Here is a 19,529-nt window from a genome sequence, read left to right on the forward strand (position 1 = left end):
ATACACAAAATTATATCTTCCTGTTCCAACTGCATTTGACAACATAGATACCGGTAAGATTATCACAGTATGAAAATACATTCAAATTGTTCACTGAAAAAACTTTCATTGAAACATGAAGTTCATAGATGCGCGATTTGTGCCAAGAAATGTTTTAGTAGCCTAATATATTTCCTATTTTTCGATATGTTTCAACGCCCTATAATTTCACGATAGTTCGTTTCAAATTATTTCATAACTTCAATAAATCATAACATCACATAAAATGTCTAATAATGATAAATTGACAAAAATTGTTTCAGTGATTTGTTTGCGAGAGAATGGAATTCTGCGCAGGTTCTCGCGAAACAGCGCGAAATCTGTTCTTCAGTTAAAACACGTAAGAAACAGTGTGGAAAAGATTGAATTTAGCTACGACGCTACGAAGCGTCACGGTAAAATCTCGCCGAGATTCGGGAAAACGACGACGACGACATTTAGAAACTACAGTTTTAATTATACAGTACAATAAAATACGAGGCGTGGGGTTTCTGGTTTTAGAACGAAGCGATTAGTACCTGAACATTCCTCACATTTCGCTGCGGCTTGTATCTATAGGAAGAAAAGTTAAGCAGATTATTATTTCGTCGAGCGCGTTTGCAATTTAAAATCAACGTAATTTTAGTATGTAATTTCGATTAATTAACAACTGTCATTCAAACTAAATTGGTTTATTAATTAACAACTGTCATTAAAACTTTCATTACATTTGTTATAGTTATTTGTTATAGAAACTATCTTTTACACTTCAACAAAATTCTAGCGATCGTTAATTAGATCATATTAATTTTTTCATTTACATACAATTTTATACAGATTAGAAAGTTATCGAATAAATTTAAAGAATATATTAATATTGTCGAAAACGTAATTTGAAGATCAAACATCGGCATCTTAAATACGCAGAACAAGATGTTAACATATTTCAATCCGAATCATAAAGTCCTATCTTGCATCTTACACACAAAACGCTATTATAATACCAACAAGTTAAAATCGAGAAGATGAAGAAAAAGAAAAGAACAGGAAAATTGATTCTTGGATAACCAAAAGAGGTAGAAAGAACCTTTCTACGTCCCTTAATGAACGTTTTATTCCAATTAAATCCTTCACTAACCTGAGCTGCAGTTTCTCGTTTCTCCAAAGAACGCGAGTCAGAGTCCAGCAATTCTTCATGTTGTCCAATGTCAAAATCTACTTTCTCGGGAAGAACATTACCCTCCAGCGTCAGTCTGTCGAGATTCTTCTTCTTATCCAACAACTTCGTATTCTGGCCCGCAGGACTCCCCGCGATACCATTGTCGTCAGGATATTTCGCACCGATCACGGTGAAACCACCTTGAAATTTCACCGACTTCTTTCTCTTAGCTGTTCCAGGATGCGCACATGAATCGCCGATGGACTTCGGTGACGCGTGTATCTGCTTCTTCATTTCCACATAATCATCATCTATGTTCTCAATAGGAAGATCTATTCGACTCGAGTTCTCTATTCCAATCTTTTCTACGATTGCAGCACACTTTCCATCTTTCCTCGCTGAACCGATCGATCTTTCGAAATCTTGGTCCGCTATTATCCCACGATAATCATCCTTTTTCATTGTGTCGAACGACTTAGAATTATCCTTCTTCTGCGCTTCGAAGAACTTAGCCTCGATGGCCCTCGCTTCCAGTCTCCTACAGATGCTGATCACCGATTGGTGCTCAGACATCGGGTCCTTATCTACTCTATCGTTAGTTTTAGAATCATTGTCGGTCGTCGCCTCGCGTTGAATCTCGTAGTACTTAATGAAGCTCCTAACACTACCAGGGGTTATCGTTACAGCGTTGCGGGATTGGTCATCACTTACAGCTACGGGTGTTACGGCCCTGTTATTGTCATTATTATTACAATGGGGTCGAGAAATCCTCCTAGCTATGGCACTCTTGTCGCCGCTACTCATACTCTTGCTTAACTCTAACTGTCGCGCGTACGCGCCACGATTATGCGACTCGTCAGTCTTTGCGCTGCAGCCTATCATCTGCAGACATTCCACGGAGCTTGCTCCTCCTCTTCCTCCTTCGTCGTCAGACACTCTTCTGACATCATCGCTTTTGATGGGTTCGAAGAGGACTTCATTCGTGTTCCGTGATAGTTCCGAGTAATCCGGGTATCTGGTTCTTTCGACTCTGTTTATTCCATCCACAGTACTGGTCACAAAGCTAATGTCATCTTGAAAATTTTCAGACCTCTTTTGTGATTCTTTACCTTTATTCAGGTCATCTGGAATATAGTTGCTCGTCGTCAGAGAAGCAGCATACTGCCACTGCTTAACCGTTCTTACGACTCTGTTTACGTCCATTTCTCGAGACTCTTCTTTACGATCTGATAAAATCTCGCTTCTCTCTGGCGGTTTCACGGATCCCGTACTATTTGCAGTACAATTTTGGGACCCTTCAGACTCATTTTGTGATTCCTTACTCTTGTTCCGGTCATCATGAACCTTTCTCGTAGTCAAAGAGGCAGCATACTGCCACTGCTTAACCGAAGAAGTTCCTGCATTGAAATTTATCGACGCGTCGCTCGCTTTCTTGGTCTCAACAGAAGAATTACCGTTACAATCTTTCAAACTCTGTGTGCGGCTATCCGACATAGATTCGATTCTCTCCTTATCGTTCTCTTGCCTAGTAGAAGTTTTTACTCGCGGACGACATTCAGCGGCATTTCTCTTCTCGTCGTTCACCGGCTTCAATTTAATGTTACTAAAATTGGAGAGCAACTCGTTCAATACATCGCACTTCGCTTCACCGGTGGTTTTCTTGCTCGTTTCGGCAATCTTCTTGGCTGTTGTCGGCTTTGGTAAAGTTGTTTCTATCCTTTTCAACGGCGCTTTAGACTCTTGTAAAATTTTCTGGATCTCTGAATCCACTTTTATCGACTCGTTTAACCGGTTCGCCAATTTCTTTGCTTCGTCATCTTTCGAAATCGATACTTCGCTCTTCGCTAGTGATTTTGGGTGAACAGCAATGATTTCACAGCTCGTCCATATCTGATCTGTATCCTCGGACAACATATTTATTAGAAAAGAGTTTCGTTGAATATTAACCGGATTAGTGATACTTTTCTTTTTTTCCAGTGATTCGTTACGTATAAAACTATCTTGTGATTTTTTATTACTTTGGCTAACTGGAATATCCTTCGTCTCCTGTTTCGTGTCACCTTTAGTAATTAAGCCCTTGACATTTCTCTCGCTCTCACGTAAAGAAATATCGCCAGTGTCCAAATTATCGTCTTGCACATCAGAATCTTCACTGTCGTTCGCAAAGTCATTAGACGTGAAATCACAACGATTTATTATATTTCGAAGCGATTCGTTTACGAAAATCTTTCTTCTGTACTCCCCCGTGGAATTATCGACTGAATTCGTTTGTAATTGCTGTTTGTCAACTTCCATATCCTCTTCTGCTGACGATACTTCCTCGCTAATATCAGTCTCTATTCTATTTGATAATAAATGTTTTTTCAAAACGTTATTCTCTACTTTCTTTTTATTATTTGTTGATCAAAGACTTTTGTCTCGCTTATTGTCGATTGTTCATCATTAATTTCAGTCCTTAGATATTTGTCTCTATCAATTATCGAATCTTCCTGAACAAAATTGACGTTTACCTCATTTCTTATTAATTCCAATTTCCAATCAAAGTTATTCGCAGTCGAATTAGTACCGACAGAAATGATTTCTTCGCGTTTTACATTGTTGTTTTCATTTTCAGAAGCTCCACTCGTCAAATTCTTTTCATCGTGATATTTTTTATTGTCTTTTGCATTATTTGAAGCAGTGCAGTTATTTGAAGCAGTGCGGTTATTTGAAGCCCGCGCAAAACCGTTGTCCTCGGGCGGTCTTTCCGAACAATCGTCTCTAACTTCAGCCAAGACAGAACAGCATTCCCCTTTCAACTTGATTAAACTCGACTCCGTTTCGCTGACGTCCGCGACTTTTAGTTTTTCCTCGGAACAAAGAGACTCGTCTTGCGAATCGTGCCCGATCGAAGCACCGGTCGAATCATTGGAATTATCACGATTATCCTGGCTGAAAGATCCCTTATCGATCGCCCTGATAAAATTCGTGACAAGGAATACCACCGATCCAAACTGCCCCCTGTTTTCAAAATGGAACTAAAAGATACGTCACCGAACCCGTCATGATCCTGCTGGAAATCTTGTACCTGACCAAAAGTCTTATTCATATCCGTGCAAGCCATATCGTCCGTGACCTGAGTCAATTTCACGGAAGCGCCACGATTCCAGCTGACCTCCTGCTCATCTGTCACGGGATCGATATTTTGCAAACTGTCGCAAGTGGCCTCGTCATCGTTGTTCAATTCGTGATGTGAAGTCGACGAGCTAGGTGACTCGATCACGAACCTCACTTTGGTCAACCGAGGTACCGTTGGTTCCTCTTCAAAGCTGTCGTAACACATCGGGCCAGCCGATCGTCGGACGTTTACATTGTTACTTCTATCGACGTAATCTTCGAAAATAAAACGACTTGGTTCGTCGAAATTCTCGACCAAACGATCGGTAAACTTAGCGGTCCATGTGTCCAAACATTTCTCGAATGGAAGGTACGTGGTGGTCACGCGGAAAGACAAGTCATCCTCCTCGTCGTCAAACGATTTCGCGAAGAATTCGCGAAAGGAGTTGCGAAGGGAGTTGCGAAAGGAATCGTGAAAGGAGCTGTCGAAATTCGCAGAAGGCTCGTCATTGAAACCGTCTTCACGCTGCAGCGTATTGAACATCACATTTTGAAAATCGTGCAAAGTGAAGAACAGCGGCGGGTACTTGTTGGTTTCTTTCCTAGCGAAAGTCTCGAATACAAACGGACGTTTGTGCGGCGACTTTGTCTCACTGCTTGAACCGCACCTGTCGTCTTTCTGGTTTTCATGTTTACTCGCTTTCTCGATCCGTAACGAGTCAGCATCCTCGAGCTGCAAAGACGACGGCTGAGAAGTTTCCCCCGTCTCTTTCGAACTCTAGCGTTTCTTCCGCATCGTCCACTGTCTGCGAGTTCGACGTCCTTTCTTCTCCCTGATCTTTGGAGACGTGAGATTTGATCTTTCGGACTGTTCGCGGCGGAGGGGGCGGAGGCGGTGGCACCAAACGCTTTTTGTCTGGTTTCCTGAGACGAGTCGATGACGTTCCTTTCGGAGATTTTGCAATCGCCGCGAGCTTTGCTTTGCGCTTCCTCCGTCTCGGTGGGGCTGGCGGTGTACTGTTGATAGATTCTGTACCTGGAACAACGATTGATCGAATGATGGTGTGCATGACACTGGTAAATGTCAAAGACGCTCGGCTCTATCGTGCCTTACTGACGTGTATGATCACTGGTGTCATTCTGAAGCTTTGATTTCGTCGCACAATTTGCCAAACTTATCAAAGTTAAGGTCCGCTGTTCACTTGGTATATACTATAATACAGAGACGATGTGTCAGTTTGGGAACAAAAGAGAGTTTATGGTAATGATTCGTGGGATACGCATTTGCACATGATAGAGATTGGTCGAAGCACAATCCGCTGATATTTAGACAGAAATTTTGGAGTACGGAATCGCGTGACTAACTACGGTGTTAGACCGTCCGAGGGATACTAAAGGCGATTCCCTACAAATGACAGAGCATCCTCCACCCCTCTCTCTACCGCGAAGTCAATAACAGTGATTCACTAATGCTGCCAAGTTTAAGTTTCCTATTGAATGAAAGAAGACCCTAATAAGACGACAGGAAAAATTCTAAAATCGATCTCAAACCCGGATGTGATAAAGCTAACCAGGTACTGCGTTCGCTTTTGGTAAGAAAGAGTTCTCATCACCGATATGTCAGTAGATTGATATATCTGTTAATTATTCTAATCCTTTTATAAAATACATTTTTCTCTGCAGCATTAAATTTTAATTTTTGTTTGTACATAGAAGGCATCGAGTATAAATGTATAGATCAGATGTAGATTCAAAATTAAACTTACATGACATATATCTTCGTAAAATTTTTTCTTTATCGAAACACTCTTTTTATTTAAAGCATTCAGAAATTTGAACGGATGAAATTGAACTTCATGTTGTAGATAATCTTCAAAAACTGAACTAAAATGTATTCGATGAACCACATGGAATAAACTGAAGAAAGTTGCAAATTATTAAATTTTTATTGATAAAAAACTATTGCCTAATATGAACTTCAGATTTCCCTTGACAACAAAAGGACAGAACTGACGTGACGGTTCGTATTAATCGCGCAAATAGAAAAAAGCAGTAAATAATGCCGCCTCGAACTGTGAGCAAGGCTTCGTTCGTTAAATGGATAAAAACAATTCGATTAGGTTACGTGGTGGATGCAGCCATGTTCGACATAATTGACATAATGGCCTTAATGGTGTTTGCTATACGATTGTGCAAGTATAAGCGCCCACTAGCTTGGTTTGAGAATCGAAATTTAAACGCCAAGCGAACGATCGAAGCAAATTACAAATTCCTTTTAAACATTCAGTATACAAGACTACGTAGAAGGAAATTAAATACTGTTTAGTATTTAATATTTCTTCTGCAAAATTTTAATCTCTACATTTTAATTCGAATGGTATTTTTATGTTACATCGATGAAGTATTGATTAAAAATATACATAATAAAAAATGTTTTTTTCTAATAGGTAATGAATTATACATTTAAAAATATATAAATATATGTTTACGAATTTATGTAACAATATGTAAAAATAAATTGGTCTCGGAAGTATTTATTTATCCTGTATTTTACACTTCTTTATCTTTTCTAATTTAGAAGGCAAGAGTTTCGTAAGTTACATTTTATACTATATTATCTAAGTTGTGATAATATATAATTTGTTATTTTAATAGTATTCTCAACTAAAACTATCGGTATAGCACGTATCTGAACAACATACGAAAATCAATATGCATATAAATTGTTTCATTGCAATTAAGTACCCATTAAGTGCACAGTAACAAAAGTAGCATACGTGTTAGATAAAAATGGGTTTGTAGAGTAAGTACTAACTTGATTTATCGACGATTAAATAAAAACTTGGCGACTTGTCCTGCTGACGTCGAAGTCCTCTATACTGAGCAGCATACTTGCGGACTTAAGTGCACCATTATCGACAAGATCGGCCATGTATAGGCTGTTTGCATTGTGATTACCCATTGCGCTCGATGCAGCACTGCTGTACGCGCTCGAGGTGTTTTGCACAGATGCAACGTCGGTGGTCCTTTGAACGAGCCATTTGTTTGTCATGCTCGACGTATCTGCTTCCGAGGACACGTCGAATCTGATGTCACTGAAATCGATGAAAACGTACATATAAAGTTTACTTGGAAAATCAATAATCACACTGTTCATTCAGACACTGAAAAGCCATTCTATTGTACACAGTGAGTTTCTCTCCGTGTTCAATTTACTAATTTAATCAACTCTTATATTAATATATACCAATTAAAAGATAAATAATTGATTAAATAAAATACATGTAATTGTTTAATATTTGCCTTAATACATATTTTTCAAATATATGTACATTTGCAGCATTATTATATATTTTATTATTTGAATATAACGATATTTAAATATATTGTATAAAACTTTACCATTTTCAGTTTCTGTTTGTACAAAATAATGCGTTTAATTTCTTTTTTAATTTTCCCGACTATCCCCGTTTATATTTTTCACAAAAGACAAAATATGGTCGGTTGATAAATTCCAACGCGTACCGCATTACATTCTTTGCTATATCATATGCTGTAATAATTTTCCAGAGTTTAAGGCATGATATCTAGAGAATTTCAAATTTCAAGGATAACCTACATACCAAGAATAATCAACAGTCCGTTTATAATATCCCGTGTATGTTTAAAACTATTAAGTACAGACCCAAAATTTTGCTTCCATTCTCGTTAAAATTAAGTGCATAGCGAAACTGAGTACTGGGATGTTTCACTTGATTACTTCACTTGATTCAGTCACAATATACAGTTCTACATTACCCAGTCGCAATGAAAGAATCAACCTCTTCGACTGAAAGTTCTTCAGCGTAAACATGAAAACTTATTTTCATTTCAGACGCAATTGCTCGCTCACTTAGCTAATATTAAAATTAAATTTAATTTAAAAAAACAACTAGGAAGGATACTAGGATTGAAGGAAAGGAACATCTTTATACTCACTTCAAATAGTTATTTTCCGCAGGTTGTTCGTGATTCTTCCTGAAGGTCGCGTTTTTACGGGAAGTAGCTTGAGAGAGGACCAGCTCGATCGTATCGGACGAGCTCTGCAGCATCTTCAGAGCGTCTTCATACCGCAAATGCAATAAATTCTGCCCATTTATCGCTACGATACGATCGCCTGCGGCCAATAAATTTCTCCGAATTAATGCAGCCCCGGTAGAGAATGGCGCTTCAAGCTTACCTTTGTTCACGTTTCCGGCCATGTCGGCCGATCCTCCTACCGACACCGCTTGGACATAGACGCCACCATCGTTACCCTCTGTCACTTGTAACCCTATGCTGCCACCGTGGCCCCTTTCCAACTTAATCGTCTGCAGGATTCGTTCCTCGGCGAACGATAACTCTTCAAGACGCGCTGCTAAAGAAGCGGACATCGACTCGTCCTCCGGCACACGGAACGTCTCGTCATCTGTACGAATGTCAGCGTCTGTTGGAAATAGAAATCATACAAAATTTAAATTTACAAATCATATAATCCTTGCACGATGATGATGAAATGCATCTTGTTCGAAGACATATTTTTATATTGAAATTAATATGTTTGTAGAATTTCTTAATTTCTTGAGATATAGGATTAAGAAGATAAAATATCTTATGTTGAATATGTTATCTGATTTAGTGAATTACATAGCGCGATTAATTTCAAGAAATGCAATTTCAAATGAGTTATATGGCATTTGTACATAAATATAAGAATAAAATATAGTACGATGATAATACAACATGTATCGATAACATGGCGCTGTATTAAAAATTTCTTAATTGTATACGTTTAAATATAGGTTCGAGTGATAATTGTTAGCACTTGCAAAATCTAGTCGAAGTAGAAATGTTACTAACTGAGCACGTATGCTTCCGGTAAAGGAGATTCCGTTGATCGTGCGGACAATGACTGAATCGAAGACTCCGTGTCTGATTTTAATGATAGCGACTCCATATCGTCGGTAAGGGCGGTGTCTTTCTGCACGAGACTGCTGTAGATCGCTCGTGTTCCCATTTTTACCCCTAGACGACGTGGCAAACTCGGCGTCCGATAACCTCCCGATTGTCTGGATGTTCCGTAATTCGGTAAACTTGAAGTCTTCATCTAAAACAGACATAAAGACATTTCGATTCCAATTGATTCCAATATTGGTTAATTTTCATACAAAAAGCTAAGACATATTGCAAATACACGAAACAACATATATTGAACTTTTTTATCATTCTTTGAAGAAAAAACCAGTCAAAGTACAAACACTCCCATTAAAGGTATTATATACACCAATATTAAGGCATCTTCTACTGATGAAACGTAATAATTATCCCAGATTATAAGGTAAACAATTAATAGCCAACATTTTATATTTATGCAAGACAACGATCTAAACATGTAGCGAAAATTATCAAAAACTATTTGTTAGAGTTAAAGAAGAAATTAATTAATATATGTTGACTCTTGATAGATGTTTGGTTAAAAAAGGACGTTAGAAAATTTTGCGGTGAATTAAATAGTCCACAAATTTATCAAAAGTGAATATGATTCGTGAAATTATTTGTAATAGAATATGCATGGAGATAATAGTAATAAATAGAAAATGTAATAGAACGAATACCAAATTAATCAGAACAATGATTGAGAAACGTAGAGGATAACGTAGATGAGAACAGTATTGAATTTTTTCGTACCAACTCGAAAATTTTTATTATAATGTCAAATTTAATAATAATAATTCATAAAAATGTTATTTATTTGCTAATAATTTCCTAGATTTCTTCGTTTTTACAAATTCATTATTACTTATAAGAGGGTTTCATTGGATATATATATATATTTTTTTTTTTCAATATTTTATTATATATATATGAAAGCCTTTATTGATTTTATAATTTTCACGCCACTGGCCGATTAATAGAAACTATGTATTTTAAGATAACATACTTCAATCTCTTAGCTTCAAAGATAAAAGACTATTAGAAAGAAATAATAAATCCTGGAAGTTGCACCTTTATCCCAATAAAAGTCATCCAATGAAATTTATGAATGTTATAAACGTAATATTTATAAGAAAATTTCTAGTGAAAAATTCATGAACAGAAATTAAGTTCTAGAAACCAACATTTGCAATATCAGTGTTTTATACTCGATATATCCTTTGTCAAAAGAGGAAAGATTATACGAGGAAACATAAAAGTCAACCTTTCCCACATTACAACAAAAATAATGGAAAGTCGATCTACCTTGTGTAACGATTTCTTCACGTCCGACACGTCCCATACCTCATCCGGAACAGGAAACTCGTTCTTCCTTGAGACTCCAACTTTGTTGATCGCAGCATACAATACTTCAGGATTATCCGGTTTCTCTAATTGATCTACGTCGTTCGATGACATGATCTTAGGAAGCGAATAGCCACATTCAGTTTCAGTTTCCAGTTCTATTCGCGGACGATTGTAGATCTTCCCGTCGTTTTTCATTTCCTTTGCGTCTAGCGAGAGCGGCTCGTTGGGACTCGTCAAGCTTCTTTCTGACTCGTCTTCCGTATCACGGGATTCTCCTTCTGGTTCCAACCGCACGTTCACTTGCGCGTAAAGCGCATCTTCTTCAGACGAGTAGAAACCGGGCTCGCGAAGAGTATCTTTCGTCTTTGGCACTGCGATAATATCTTTCTGTGGATTCTCATTCTCTTTGTTCTGGTATTCCTCCAGCTGCATCGAATAATTCGACCTCAGCTGCGCATTCTTCACGGTGTTTGCTATGGCTATTTTCGTTTTACTATCGTGAGACTTTGACTTTGATGGCGAAGCCTTTGCTTCGATCGTCGTAGGAACACCGAATTCTGAAAAATATTTCATACTCTATGATACACTGATCATTTTGAAGCAGACATTGAAATGAAAATAGTTATTTTTTTTTTTTTAATTGGACGCAGCTTTTGTTAAATAGCAAACATATCTGTATCAACTATATCAACTGTAAGTTATTCACAATTCGTGATACTCGCAAGAAGAAAAATTTTCTTTAAAAGATGTTGTAAAATCGACGTAAAATTGAAGTGTTAGAAGCCAGACATACATTTTATACACGAGTTATTGTTTGTTTCTTTTTATTTAAATATTTTAACAGAACTTTTTCATTCAATTTTAGTGCATGCTTGCAAGTTAGCAAAATTGTCACAAAAAAGGTTTAATTAGCAACTAAGAATGTATTTATCTTCTTTAGAACAATATAATCTACCGATTAGTACTTCAATTATTATATAAACTTATCATATTTAATTATGAATTAAATCTGACTTTTCTTTTTTAGCTTGTTAATTTCATAAGAAGACGAGTGTTAGGAAAAACCTTCATAACTACTCTATTCTATAATACATCAAAAGGCAGAAACATAACATATATGAGGAAGTTAAGACGTACCTTTCGCGAGTCCCTGTAGCGACGTAAATTCCGAGCGCAGCCTTAAGAAGAACTGATGGTGTAAAGAGGTGAGCTTGAAAGCGAAGTAACTTCTGTAAAACAAAAATACTTTGAAACTCGAGGCCTACGCTAGAGTCGTACATTAAATCTTCTTTTAAATTCCATTCAAGTACAGAAACTTGGAGAAACTTCGTTCGTGTCTGTCGCTTGGCTTTTCAACGGATACGTTTCGCGCAACATCTCTATTCGAATAAACTTTTTCCCAATAATCTAATTGAATTTAACCAAAAACTTCAATAATATCCTTCTCTTAATCACGTTCATTCGTAACGAAAAACGCTTTAATATGTAACACGCCAATACGACCTGTCATTCCTACCTAACCGAGCAAATAATTAATTAAACGAACGCTTACTTTCGATGATCCATTCTGAGTTTGAACTTGCATCGTTTCCCATTCACCTTACTATAGACCACCAGACAGCTTTTACTGTAGCTCAACGTCTGAATATCCTTCCACTGAAACTGCGCCAGCTTGATCCTTTCTCTTGGCTCTCCTCTTTCGAACAACTTCAATCCCTGAGCATGGATGGCCAACCAAACGTTGCTCTCAGTCTTCTTCTTTCCACCTTTGCCGCTCTTTCCATCGTGATTCAGCTTATTATTATTATTATTATTATTCACGTTATTGATGTTGTTGTTATTGCAAGTTTCTACGCGATACTTGGACTTGTAAGCTCCATAAATGTCGTTCGAGGTGGCACTCTTGGTCAGTCCAGCAGGTTTTCGTTCGTCATATGGGATTTTTGGAATATTTTCGCAAGATCCCAATCGAGAAATTTCAATTCGACCACGAAGATATTCCTGTCTGCCATCTTGACTATAAATATTCTCACTGGAATCGAGCAATTCCTCGGACGTGTCGTGATTATCGGTCGACTTTCTCTTCCTTTGCTGTGCCATTACCTTCTCCAGCTCCTTAGAGTCCACGGTAGCAATGTAATAGTGAGAACCATAATCTGGAAGGGTTTGTGCGTGAGTTATGAACATCTCCTCAGCTTTGTTCGAGTCCAAACCACGTCTGTCGCGATGTGCCTGGTGAAGACGGGCACGGAGAGCTTCCGCCCCTTCGTTGATGATTTGAGATTGATGCTGATCTATATTCAGGATCAGTGACTCCGGAACATAGTGTTCCAGCAGGAAGTAATCACCGCAACCGTGTTCCTAGATAGAGAGAGAGAGTAGCGCGTTATCGCTGAAATGATTCGAAGATGATGGGACGGAAATGAGGATACTAACGAAGAATCTTTTATGCGCTTGATCGACATTTTAGCAAGGTGAAGATTTTGAAGATCTTCTTTTACTTTTTTTTTTTTTTTTTTTTTTTGATGAATGAGTAATATGTGGGAATATTGTACTAATATTGTATTAATAAATAATCATTATGAGAATTGTAATTTGCATCGATCACATTTTATATCAAACTTGTACGAATACAAACACATCCGGAATTTCCTTCGTAATGGTTTCGTTTATATCTGCAGATGTGAATTACCGATAACTTATATTCATCATATCCATTTTCACTGTATTATTTTCCTCGTGTCGATAATCAATATCGCATGGTCGTTTCGTAATTGATATTACATTCCAGCGATATTCTTAGAAACAATGAATCGCGAGTTTACTCACGTTCGCGTTATAATTCCCAAATTCAGCCTGAAGAGCCAGTCCAGTGAGATTAATTAACTCGGGATACGGGCACACCAGCTGTTGCTCCAATATACATCGTCGTATTTGCAAATATAATAGATGCTTCGATATCCAACTCCTAAACAGGTAATTCGTAATTGATTAATCTCCTACATGCAAAAATATGTGCATACTCTACTGTCATTCAGAAATTGTTATCGATAGATTGAAATACTTTTGGAAAATATACAATTATATTACATATAAAATAAAGCATTGTATTTAATAGATGTAAAGAGTTATACATAAAAAGATATCAATTATTTCTTTTTCGCTGTAGAAAAATTCTATTAAATTGTTCTTTAGATGTTTTGAATTTTGTATTAATTGCTAGTAATGGTATAGATATGAAGAAGCTCAGATATACCTTATACCACGCAGCGAGGGTAGAAAGAACCTAAGCCTCAGGTACAGCATAAAACTAGTCGGAAGACCCAGAAGACCTTTGCTTTTGCTGCTGCTTAACCATCCAGGTGGTGCGACTTTGTTCAATTTAGTATCAGGAGGTAAAATCGCAAAATCACCCGCTAATAGCACCGCCAGGCCAAGGGTGAAGTTTTCATCGAGGCTTTCGGCTTGCATGATGGCCTGCAATCATTTATAACCAATGTATTATGTTAACGATGTAATTATACGAGATCAAAGATACAGTTTGATTAGAATACCATCGGATGCGAATCGTTAAATGAAATACAGAATGCTGTAGCTTAACATATTCCAATATGATTAGAAGTAATAGAATTGTTCAGAATATTTCGAAATATGTAACATTCGAATAAATTATTCATAACAGGCAAGAATTCCAAATTTTTAGTAAATTCTATTTCAGGAAGATAATGAAGCTTTATAGCTACTTTATGCAACTGTCCAACTTAGAAATATAATTTACAGTCATTGTGGGTAATGCGATCTGTATAACATACTGGCCGTTTTAAAATATGGTTATAAAATTAAATTATTTACTGAAATTAGTAATTGATAAGAAAAAGTAATGTTTTAATATCATACTAATTTTTTATTTGAGATACGAGTGCCTTCCATAAATTGGTTAACTTAATGATTTCCCTACACTTTTCGAGAAATATTACGAATATTTCTATAATATGCGGTATCATAAATAAATATAAATATTTCGACAATTTTCTCCAATTAAAATTGAATACACGAAAAAAATAGGTAAATTTTAGAATCGCTTTTTTCACACATGCACGTACACACATGAGTATTTGGTATTAGATCATGTGAAATGTGTCAACTGAAATTCGAAATTTATTTCATGTTCAAACCACTCACGAACAGGCGGATGAATTTATTTTGTATTTTTTTTGTTAAATATAGAAAACTTGTAAAAATTTTATAAAAGTTTGTAACAAAAAACTAAAATAATAACAACCTTCTAACTTAATTATACAAATTATGTTTCTAATAAAAATAGTATATAGTAAAAGGTGTAATAAAGATTATAATTCATATATTAATTTTGTAATAAAATATCTTCATAATATATTACGTATATTGTACATACATCGATTAACATATTTGTTTCAATCTACAGACACGTTAATCGCTAGTATAGTAGTATAGTATCGCATAACTCATGGTTTGTGGATTTGTCACATAGTATAACGATATCTCTCTTCTCTCTCACACGCACACTATCTCTTGATAGAATGCCAGAGTTTCTCATGAGTTCACACCGGAATTTGTGGTCTCATGAATAACCACCCACGACTAGGGTCTTCGTAGTGTGACATTCGACATTTGCTGGACGATTCACAAAACGGTACCATGACTCAAATTCTATTTAAGTTTTATGTATACATGGTTCACATGTTATCACAAAACTACATTTACTTCATAGCTTATTTTTTGTATGTTAAAAATTTAAAACTTCTTTTATAGTCATAACTTGTCAATTATTACCGTGTTGGATTTTGAACGAAAATATAGTCGAAAATCAACATGAAAAAGTATCCATTAAAACGGAGTAGAAATACCATACGAATGAATTTGCAAGTGAAAATCACAGAAAATATCTTGCTCCATTTGAGATTTTTAAAACTATAAATAAAAAAAAAGCATCACTTCTTTCAATCTTTCCATCATTCTCATTCCTAGCAATTTAATAATAGAAAATTAAAATTCGCCGGTAACAAAGCAAAGATCTTAGCTACATCAGAAAGCTTCTTATATATTGGAATTTATCTACACGTACTTATATAATTCTAAAAGTCATAGAAGAATAATTATCGATTTAAGCATGAGAATATTTTGTTTTTACTTCGCTATACGAAAATCTATACGTTTCTATAAATGACATTATACGTATCATTCAAACATAATTGTCTAGCAAATTGAATCCCTTATCATCGAGGGACACTCTCCATGGAAAACTCTCGCCAGTTCATACTTTTGATTGAACTTCAACACTTTTCATCACTTTTCATCATCGAAATACCATCTACCCTACGATTGGATTTACAAATTTTATTGAATCCTTAAACATGATTCTTGAAGTTAAAATCAATTCTAAGTACTTAAACTAGAACTCTTTTTGTTCATTTTGTATAGATAAATTCATAAATGTAAAATTAATCAGTTATTCGTTGTTACCTGGAACAGATCTCCAGCCGTAACTTTCTGAGGATCACAAGTAACTTCCACTCGTTGTCCAGTCAGCATTATCACGACAATACGTCCGGAATTGCTAGCCTATAAACAAATTAAATGTTACATTAGACGTATAAAATAAAATAAATATAAAAAAATGTAATTTAATATAAAATATTACAAATAAAACAATATCTATAGTTATGTGAATAAATGAAATAATTCAAATATATAAAAATAAGTTACATATATGTATTTTATATCAAAAAATTGAGAAATTTTATTACCCATGTTCCTGATGATCGATAAAAATATTCATTATATATCTAATGTATCTTTAAAGAAATTATTCTTACACACTTAGATGATTCATTAAATTGCAACATATAACATAATACATAATTTAAACGTATCATCTAAAAGTAGATTAGTTATTAACCGAATCTTATTTATGAATTGAAGAACAGATACGTGTTATGTTAGCCATAGTTAATTGTAACTAACTATAGTTGATTATATAATTATTTATGAATTCAAAGATAATTAATTTTATATATTTATATTACTGTTTACTATATCTAACAAACCTATGATAGAATTTAAGCAACAACCCTTCAAGATCCGATATGGTCTAGTGGCTAGGATACCTGGTTTTCACCCAGGAGGCTCGGGTTCAATTCCCGGTATCGGAAAATTTTTGTTTTCTTCTTTTTAATTATTTAATACGTGAGATTTGTACATTGCTCAATGTTTTATTAATAAGAATAATTTCATCTTTTCGTAATAAAAAAGAAAAATTTAAGTATATAATACAGAATGATTTTGTCACTAATTGATGTTAAGAAAATATCACTGAAACCATAACATTGTATTAGCATACATACATATGTAATTTATGGCGATATCGACTAGAGACTATATAGAGTAGAGACAGTTATTTATATATTTATATGTGAAATAAAAATGAGAGTAAACGTCTGTGATGGGAGTAAGGACACTGATATCAGTATAATCCTAGGCACCAAGGCAGTAAAGACAATTTTATCAGAAAAATTTCACCCATCTGATAGACCTGCACACTTGCTATTCCTATTACAATAGGGTATGTGCGGTAGACTCTTTGACTTGGGCATCGTGTACATTATAAATTTGCAGCAGGCGTCGATAAGTTCACCTGGCTAGATATTTACGGCGAGAGTAATCAAATTTGCGCACCGGAATCTATTAACAAACGTCATTCGATCGGCAATTGTCGCTATCTATCACGTTGCTTCCTATTTCAGCACCTTTAATTACTCGTGAATTCAACACATGTTTGTAACTTGTACCACATTAAATTATCATTAAAATATCCTTAATCGAGTATTGGTAAAGGCTCTACTTGACCATAAGGATTAAAAATTTTGACTTTTCTGATCGATGATCTACGAGAAAAGATTGTACCATTGCATAAAGAGATAGTTTATCCGGTACACATATATGGTGGACATTTGTACATTTTCTGACATTATACATATATACCGAATATAGAATACCGAAAAATAATATTTTATAACTTTCTTTTTGCTTAATTTTAAATACAAATATGACGTGGTGCTGTTAAACTTCAAGTGGTCTGGCATTTTATAGGAGAAACTATCAAATCCGGTATGGTCTAGTGGCTAGGATACCTGGCTTTCACCCAGGAGGCTCGGGTTCGATTCCCGGTACCGGAAATTTATTTTTTTTACTTTAAATATTTATCAATTTTTTGTATGAATTTATATATTTACAATTATCATAAAAATTAAATTAATTTAAGTAAAAGGAATTAAATCTTAAATTCTGATAATTAAAATATTTTATAATTTATTTCTTTATTTCCTGCTTTCAAATGCGAAAATTTTCTAAGGAAATCTTTCTTTTATTGTTATATCTAACTATTTACACTGAATTATCTATTCCTGCTTCTTGCGACAGAAATTACGTATTTTAATCTTTACCGTTGATGGTTGATTTAGAGAATTTCTAGCTCTAATTTCGATATTGGAGGTTTGCATTGCTAATAAAATACAATAGAGAAAAGAAATATTGTTATTACCTTTACTTGACCAACACATAGCGTCTTTGGTGGCTGATTGGCACGCACTACGAATTCAGGACCAATGCATTGCGCTTTGTTAAAGGATCTAGTTGGACCACCTACTGTTCTGTATAGGCGAGATGGTGCTCTTTGTACAGCTTTACCGCGCCGAGCTCTCGGTCCATTTTTTACCAGATTCCTGAAACCAGTATTAGAAAAACATATATTATAAATATATACTACGTAACAAAATAAGATTCAAAGAAATTCGTACTATACATTCAAAGCGACCAAAGTGTCCATACATAATGAAATAGACCAATCTATAAAATTAGAAAAAAAAAAAGAAATTGCAATTACACTACTGTACATTACTTTATCTCTCTCGTTGAAGTGGGTCCCACTTTAAGGAAAACTGCACATCTTTTCTAAAATTTAGTTTTTTTAGTCGTCGAAGCCATTGAGTATTGTTTAATACTACGTCAATTTGAAGGGCCTCTCAGTCTGATAGTTTTCTAGGAACATACCTTGCACAGACGATGCAACGGGGTACAGACAGGCCACTTTTAATATAATTATAATTCTACGTAACGTGACAGAAATCTGCCCAGGGCACTTATGTTTAATTGTCTCTCGTGGCTTTTGGACGATTCCATACCGACATGCGCGTCAAGGGATTAAAACTCTCAAAAACTGAACAATCCCGTCTTCACCTCGATTCACCCGCGACACCGTTCCGGAAAATCCAGAATCAATGAGCACTCTTGGCTCATTGACTTTTTACGGTACGATCGTTTCTGTTTCCGCCTGAAGAACGTCGCAGCACCCTTTGAGCTTTGCTTTGAGCCCCGACAGTCTTATAATTCTTCGAGGGTGGCCTGTTCCGAGGTTGCGACCCAGATCGCATGAAAGCATGTATTAACACGCACTCGCGATTCCGGGACAAACTTAATAATGCGACTGGAAGAGGATATTCGAACGACTGTTCGACTGCCGCGTTCCAATTTAACGTCCTGTCTTAGCACGAAGATTGATGAAATTCCGACGCGTTAACGCTGGCCGGTTATAAATTTTAGACCTAGCCAGCTCGATTCGCGATTACCTCGCACCTCTCACTCTCTCTCTCTCTTTATCTCTCGTTTTTCTACGAGAACGCTTTTCAGCACAACGTAGTTTGTCGAGTCGCGAACAAAATTGAAGAGCACATGGAGGTTGATATGAAGGCTTGGAGGGATGTTGAGGGTTGTTCTGTTTGGAATTGTTATGGACAGGACGGGAAGAAGTTTTGTTCGGCAGTTGGAGGTTCGCTACGCCTTTTGTGGTATTTAATCGCTGATGCTTTTGTGGGGAAGAGTAAACATAGGGTAGGAACGGAATAGTTCGATCGAATAAGAG

General features: G+C 36.0%; 2 protein-coding genes and 2 non-coding genes across 7 annotated transcripts in view; 2 read left to right on the top strand and 2 right to left on the bottom strand.

Moving 5' to 3' along the window:
- LOC139990361 (uncharacterized) overlaps positions 1-4,073 on the bottom strand; it is a 21,294-nt gene extending 17,221 nt beyond the window's left edge. Inside the window, exons 1-2 of one of the 2 annotated variants that reach the window (XM_072009575.1) lie at positions 1,157-4,064; positions 186-591 (exon numbers count right to left, since the gene is read on the bottom strand). In XM_072009575.1, coding sequence (XP_071865676.1) covers positions 496-591; positions 1,157-3,472 — 2,412 coding nt within the window. In that variant the 5' untranslated portion in view covers positions 3,473-4,064 and the 3' untranslated portion in view covers positions 186-495. Of the gene's footprint in view, positions 1-185; positions 592-1,156 lie in introns of those variants that run through there. The other variant, XM_072009574.1, reaches the window with a different exon arrangement.
- Positions 4,074-4,295: 222 nt separating this feature from the next.
- Positions 4,296-19,529, bottom strand: part of LOC139990357 (uncharacterized) — a 111,146-nt gene continuing 95,912 nt past the window's right edge. For 2 of the 3 annotated variants that reach the window (XM_072009568.1, XM_072009567.1), the window contains 12 exons: positions 18,153-18,333; positions 16,076-16,174; positions 13,830-14,050; positions 13,403-13,541; positions 12,126-12,934; positions 11,711-11,802; positions 10,532-11,130; positions 9,152-9,398; positions 8,493-8,738; positions 8,252-8,429; positions 7,089-7,368; positions 4,297-5,309 (listed from right to left, as the gene is read on the bottom strand). In XM_072009568.1, coding sequence (XP_071865669.1) covers positions 7,104-7,368; positions 8,252-8,429; positions 8,493-8,738; positions 9,152-9,398; positions 10,532-11,130; positions 11,711-11,802; positions 12,126-12,934; positions 13,403-13,541; positions 13,830-14,050; positions 16,076-16,174; positions 18,153-18,333 — 3,076 coding nt within the window. In that variant the 3' untranslated portion in view covers positions 4,297-5,309; positions 7,089-7,103. Of the gene's footprint in view, positions 5,310-7,088; positions 7,369-8,251; positions 8,430-8,492; positions 8,739-9,151; positions 9,399-10,531; positions 11,131-11,710; positions 11,803-12,125; positions 12,935-13,402; positions 13,542-13,829; positions 14,051-16,075; positions 16,175-18,152; positions 18,334-19,529 lie in introns of all 3 variants that reach the window. The other variant, XM_072009570.1, reaches the window with a different exon arrangement.
- Positions 16,693-16,764, top strand: Trnae-uuc (transfer RNA glutamic acid (anticodon UUC)). Its single transcript has one exon. It is a non-coding gene; the product is annotated as a tRNA-Glu (tRNA).
- Positions 17,716-17,787, top strand: Trnae-uuc (transfer RNA glutamic acid (anticodon UUC)). The gene has a single exon. It is a non-coding gene; the product is annotated as a tRNA-Glu (tRNA).

This window comes from Bombus fervidus, chromosome 8, assembly GCF_041682495.2.
Source record: "Bombus fervidus isolate BK054 chromosome 8, iyBomFerv1, whole genome shotgun sequence".
Lineage (NCBI taxonomy): Eukaryota > Metazoa > Arthropoda > Insecta > Hymenoptera > Apidae > Bombus > Bombus fervidus.